The 6,048-nt window shown below is 46.2% G+C and overlaps 1 protein-coding gene across 5 annotated transcripts in view; it reads left to right on the forward strand.

The window, feature by feature from the left end:
• The window catches only part of NOX4 (NADPH oxidase 4), a 106,640-nt gene extending 100,705 nt beyond the window's left edge, over window positions 1-5,935 (forward strand). For all 5 annotated transcript variants that reach the window (XM_083499689.1, XM_083499687.1, XM_083499688.1 and 2 more), the window contains one exon: window positions 5,352-5,935. In XM_083499689.1, the coding sequence (XP_083355815.1) occupies window positions 5,352-5,472 (121 nt within the window). In that variant the 3' untranslated portion in view covers window positions 5,473-5,935. The remainder of the gene's footprint in view (window positions 1-5,351) is intronic.
• The last annotated feature ends 113 nt before the right edge of the window (window positions 5,936-6,048 follow it).

Genomic DNA, 6,048 nt, shown 5'->3' on the forward strand with positions numbered 1-6,048 from the left:
CACTCTAGAAGTCTCCCACTTCCAGCTTAGAGCGGCAATGACAGAGGGCTGCTAAATTGTCTGTTCCTAGAAGCACACATAGACCCTGCATGGGAATATACGAGCAGCCCTGGGGGGCCAGAGCAAAGACCAAGCTCAGACAGTGCTTTGTTGCAAACAATGGCAAAAAAAGATGGTTCTGGGACACCCACTGTTAATGCCTTTCTCTGCTGTTGACCTCATAGTAACTAGGGCTCAGTTGCATCCTTCTTCTGAACCTGGAGTCAACTAAAAGCCACTTGACCTGTTCCTATCTCAGTGGATTTGCCCAATCCCCTTTAAAAGCCACCTAAGCTATTGGCCACCATCCCATCTTGTGGCAAGGAGTTCCACAGGTCCATTGTGCGGTGTTTTAAGAGGTGATTTGTTTTGCCCGCCCTGAATCTGCTACCAATCAATTTCACCAGAAGATTTCATCTCCTCCTTGATGTACACCTCTTCTTGTCTCTTTCGTCGGCACAAAAATGTAACACTTTTAAGGATGTAGGGACCGCAGTTCAAGCACCTCTAAGAACCCAGCTAGCTCGTTGTACAACAGATCCCTGTCCACAGCTCCCTTGGGATAAATTCTTGCCACATTGCATCACAAGGAACGAAGAATCTGGCGACTCCGTCAGAACCAGCAAATGGAATGTGGTACGAACTTTCACAGCCTTTCCCTTCTGATGCCTTCATGATTTTAGCAGGGCTTTACATCTTCGTTCTTCATTTGAACAATGCTGAGCAAAAGTGTGCCATCTACTGGCGACAAGCTAGCAAGCACTTTTAACATTCAAGGTACCGTATTTTTCGCTCTATAAGACGCACCAGACCACAAGACGCACCTAGTTTTTGGAGGAGGAAAACAAGAAAAAAAATATTCTGAATCTCAGAAGCCAGAACAGCAAGAGGGATTGCTGCGCAGTGAAAGCAGCAATCCCTCTTCTGTTCTGGCTTCTGGGATAGCTGTGCAGCTTGCATTCGCTCCATAGGACACACATACATTTCCCCTTACTTTTTAGGAGGGAAAAAGTGAGTCTTACAGAGCAAAAAATACGGTACCTCTGCAAACGGTGGGGTTCCCACGAGCCTGGAAAGACCTCTCTCTTGTGTCAGTAGCAACATTTGGGTTATCTAAGGAACAGCCCTTGGAGAATGAGTTGGCTTATTAGTATATTGGATGCATTGCAATCAGAATGTCCAAGGCACAGTTTTGCTTTTCAAGATAATAGGAGCATGGGCTGCTAGGAAGGAAAGGCCTTGCCTGACCATAGGAATGGACGGGTCTGTTAATCTCAGTTCCTCATTATTTCACTCTTAATTCAGTAATCTGCATTTCCTGCAGCAATTTGTGATTATTATTATTATTATTATTATTATTATTATTATTATTATTTAAAAAATCCTCACGAGCATTCATCTCTTTTTAGCAGAGATTTTGCCCAACAAACACATGTTCATACACGGATTTGGCTAAAGTACACATATAATGCATTTTTTGGTGTTAATTTAGTACTATCTTCGTTTTTAGGCGCACTTTCTCCTGACGCAGGTATTTTTGTGAACGTCTGGTTGGAGAACTTGGTTGTGAAATCTGGGCAAGAGTGAATTTCAAAGGATAGTTGTGCTTCGATTCACGTGTTGTTTCGGAAAACACAAAACTGATAGATTCTCCTTTAAATGCAGACTGAATCAGCTTCCTCCCCCATCCCTGGCTGCTAATCAGAGGAGACAATTTTGGATTAGATGAACCAAGAGTCTTGTTTAGTAGATAGCACCTAAGTTGATATGCTTGAACTTCATTGGTACGATGTTGTTATGGGGCAGCTATCACGACAGGAAGAATCTCAAAGCAACAATTGTTGTAGAGCCATAGTGTCTGCTTTGTGTGTAGAAGATCTTTCATTTAATCCCTGCCATCTGTAGATTAGGCTAGTAGTGATAACGGTCTGAAGGTGTGGAGAGCCATTGCCAGTCACTATGGAGCTAGGCCACACTCACATTTAAATCACTGTGGTACCACTTTAATCAGCCGCTACTTCCCTCAAAGCATTCTGGGAGCTGTAGCTTGTTCAGGACACAGAGAGTTGTTGTGAGTGTTGAGATTTCTATTCCACCTCAATGAGCAGACGTGTGGAACTGTTGCGTCACATGTCTGTTTACATTCCAGCACAGTTTGCTGGGAACTTCCATTGTGTTTATAGCTTTTGCTTTTCCTATTCTCTCTGAAAAGACGAAGAGAGAGACATGTTTCTTTGTCCTGATTTATGATTGATAAATCTGTAGTTGTAGTATGCTTTGACAAGCCTCAGGCCTATTCTGTGTGCGCAGTGAGATCTGCTGATAGTGTGCCCTGGCTTTGAAGCCCGGGTCTCTGATTTACATCGGAGCAGAGGCCGATGGTCTTCTTAGCGGGATGGCTGGAAGGAGACAGCCCAGCTGGGGCTAGCCAGCTGGCCTCCCTGCCCTCCGCATGTCGACAGTGAGAACCCTATTTCCTTTGGAGAGCTACAATTCTCAGAGAGTTCCCTGGGAAGAGGGGATGATTGATAAACCCCTCTAGGGTCTCTCAGATGGCTGAATAATGTTGATATAGGACAACTCAGAACTTTGGCAAAGAACAAGAGCTATAAGGTGCTTCCAAACCTTTAAAAACAAAACAAAAGCCAACCACCTTTATTGAAGCATTCAGCAAAATATAACAACAGAAAGAAACACAAACTGTAATTCCAAAGCTCACTAATCAGTCTGCAACTTTAGGTAGAATTAATTTGCAAAATAGGATGTTGGTGAGTTTTTTGTTGTTGTTTTTTAGTCTTCTTTGAAAAATTACATTAATGCCTGGGAAGTGATTAGAACATCTGGCATCATAAATATCTGGGTCGTCACATATGAAGTGGCCCTGGCAGTGTTGAAAGAATGGTTAATTGTGACTTTCCCACGGGAGATTATAGGTGGGAGACCCTTGGTGGGTCCTGTCAATCCGGGATCAGCTTCTTTGGGCACCAGACCAATTAAACTAATTACAGCCTCCCCTTGGGAGACTGAAAGCCTCGTTCCTTACGAAGATGGACAGATGCCAGCGAATTTGTGCATCCTGCCATCGGCCCCATAGAGGTCTGTCTGGACAGGTTTGGTGAAGTGTGACAGCCACCTGCTCTCGTCTTAAAAACAGACCCTCTGAGCTGAGATAAGAGATTTGGGGGCTGCGGTGGGATAACTCGGTGAAAACTTTGATTCAGTATGCAGTACCTGTGAGAAAGGTGGATTTCATGCTAGAGATTGTTAGGAAAGAAGAAAATAAAGTTAGGCCTATCACTTGGAATAGTGGGCACGGTCCTGATCACTGCACCGCAAAAGAGATGACAGGGAAGGGAAATGTGCAGAAAAGGGAATCAGATTTTTTATTAAATAAAATAAAATAAAATACAGTCGTACTTTGGATCTCAAATGCCTTGGCTCCCAAACAAATCGGCTCCCAAACAATCAAAACCTGGAAGTGAATGTTCCGGTTTTTGAACATTCTTTTAGAAGCCGAACATCCGATGGGGCTTCCACAGCTTCAAATTGACTGCAGGAGTTTACTGCAGCCAAACAGAAGCCATGCTTTGGTTTCCGAATGTTTTGGAAGTCGAACGGACATCTGGAACGGATTCCGTTAGACTTCCAAGGTATGACTGTAATAATAATAATAATAATGTATTTATACCTCTCCCACCATGTGCCCCATGCCTTCTTAAATCTCTGCTCTGGAGGGCTGGTTGGGGGGAACCCAAAACAGATTTAGGGGGCACACAGGAGGAGGAGATGGGCAAGTTCCATTTCACTCATAACACCGGTTCTGAGAGATCTGCATTGGCTCCCAGTACGTTTCCGAGCATGATTCAAAGTGTTGGTGCTGACCTTTAAAGCCCTAAACGGCCTCGGTCCAGTATATCAGAAGGAGCGTCTCTACCCCCATCGTTCAGCCCGGACACTGAGATCCAGCGCCGAGGGCCTTCTGGCGGTTCCCTCATTGCGAGAAGTGAGGCTACAGGGAACCAGACAGAGGGCCTTCTCGGTAGTGGCGCCCGCCTTGTGGAACGCCCTCCCATCAGATGTCAAAGAGATAAATAATTACCTGACATTCAGAAGACATCTTAAGGCAGCCCTGTTCAGGGAAGTTTTTAATATGTAACGCTGTACTGTTTTTAACACTGATTGGGAGCCGCCCAGAGTGACTGGGGAAACTCAGCCAGATGGGCGGGGTATAAATAATAAATTATTATTATTATTATTATCTGTCAGGGGTTCAGGAGCAGAGGCGAGGGCAAGGGAGGAAACAGAGAGTGAAGGGGAGGAGTCCGAAGGAAAGATGAGCGATGACGACGACCCGAGATCTCCGAGTCTTTCCAGTGAATCGGAAGATTCACAGAAAGGAGCGCCAGTGACCAGAGCAAGGGGGGAGCTTAGGGGGACACCCCAGGAAGAAGGGACAAAAGGGGGTTCAGAGAGCAGCAGTTGGAAATCGGGGCCAACATCCCCAACAGAGCGCAGTGGGGAGGAAGGGCGCCAGGCATCGGGATCAGGCGGCTCGCCGCAGGGGGGAGGACATGAGTCAGGAGTGGCCACACCTCCATCGGAGAGAGAAGAAACGGTCAAACGGAAAGTGGGAGGTTGGGCGCGCGCGCCAAGTTCAAATGCACAGGAAGGCGGCACAGTAAGCAGCCCGGAAAGGGAGCCAGGTCCTAAAGCCCGCCGCAAGGAGACAGAAGGGTCCGGGGGGTCAGCGTCAGAAGAGTCCCGGAAGGAAGAGACCACGGGGGGCAGAGGGACCCAGAGAAGAACGGTCAGGAGGAAAAGGTGGAGTAAGGCTAGGGTATTAAGTTGGTGTACAGGAGGCGGGGACTCAGACGGAGCTTCGCCGGTCTAGCTTATAAGACGTAGAGTTGCGCGCTGCAGCTTGGAAATGGAAACTGTAAATCAATAAAGACTTTTATACAGTGAACGCTGGCTAGCGTGATCCTCTGTGAGCTCGGATCTGGAAGCAGCTCTGACACTATCATAATAATTTGTGCAAGTGGAAATCCTTGCTCTGATGGAAGGAGTTATCTAGCACTACATTGGATACAAGCCAATGAAATTAGTTTTGTCAAGCAAAACCCACCTGTCAAAGTTGGCCAATGGTGTGAGGAGATCAGGATCTGGACCACTCTGGGCCAAAATGGTTCCTGACCTCTTTTTTTAAGGTCTTCAAGCTGGGGGAGGAGAGGGAATCTGGGCTCTGCTTCAGGCATACAAATGTATTGAGCTATCATGGATGAGTTGGGTGACCCTGTTTTTGATCTCCACAGGAAGACAGTTGGCGTTTTCTGCTGCGGACCCAGTGGAATCTCGAAAGCCCTCCACAAACTGAGCAACAGCAGCAACCCCTATGGGACGAGGTTTGAATACAACAAAGAGTCCTTCAGCTGAAAGCCCCCGGGGCTTCATAGGGACTGTTTGGAAGGCCTGAGTGCAATTGAAAAGACTTCGAAAGCGAGCAGTGGAATTAGCCTGATGTCGCATACCAAAGAGTAGCCAAAGTCTTTCGTCTGTGCATTTTTGTGTGTGTGTGTAATTTATAACTATTTAAAACTCTAGAAAGGCAAAGAAACAAAACAAAATACGCTCTAGCACAAAAGCCAAAATATCTTAAGAGTTGGCCGTTCATCTTTACAGAGGGCCTGAATTAGCTGAAGGCGATTAGAGACGCATAGCGTGGCTTATATGGCTGGCTTTAAGATCAATCTGTGCATTATTTAGAGTTTCTCCATCTCAGGGCAGCAAGCCCTAGAAAGGGGCACTAGATTAATCAGGCTGAGGGGGGCGGGAAATGTATTGGAAGCAAAATGCTGCTCTGCGCTGGCAAATAAATAAAGCGATTTTGAAACGGAAAGGCTTTGAGCAAAGTTCAGGATTAATAGCAGAGGGGAAAGGTTCTGCAAGGTCCATGGGGTATCCCCCTCCTGCATATAGTTTGTAGGGAACAGATCATACCTGCTATATATG

Source organism: Podarcis liolepis (genome assembly GCF_965112155.1).
Source record: "Podarcis liolepis genome assembly, chromosome: 4".
NCBI classification, from domain to species: domain Eukaryota; kingdom Metazoa; phylum Chordata; class Lepidosauria; order Squamata; family Lacertidae; genus Podarcis; species Podarcis liolepis.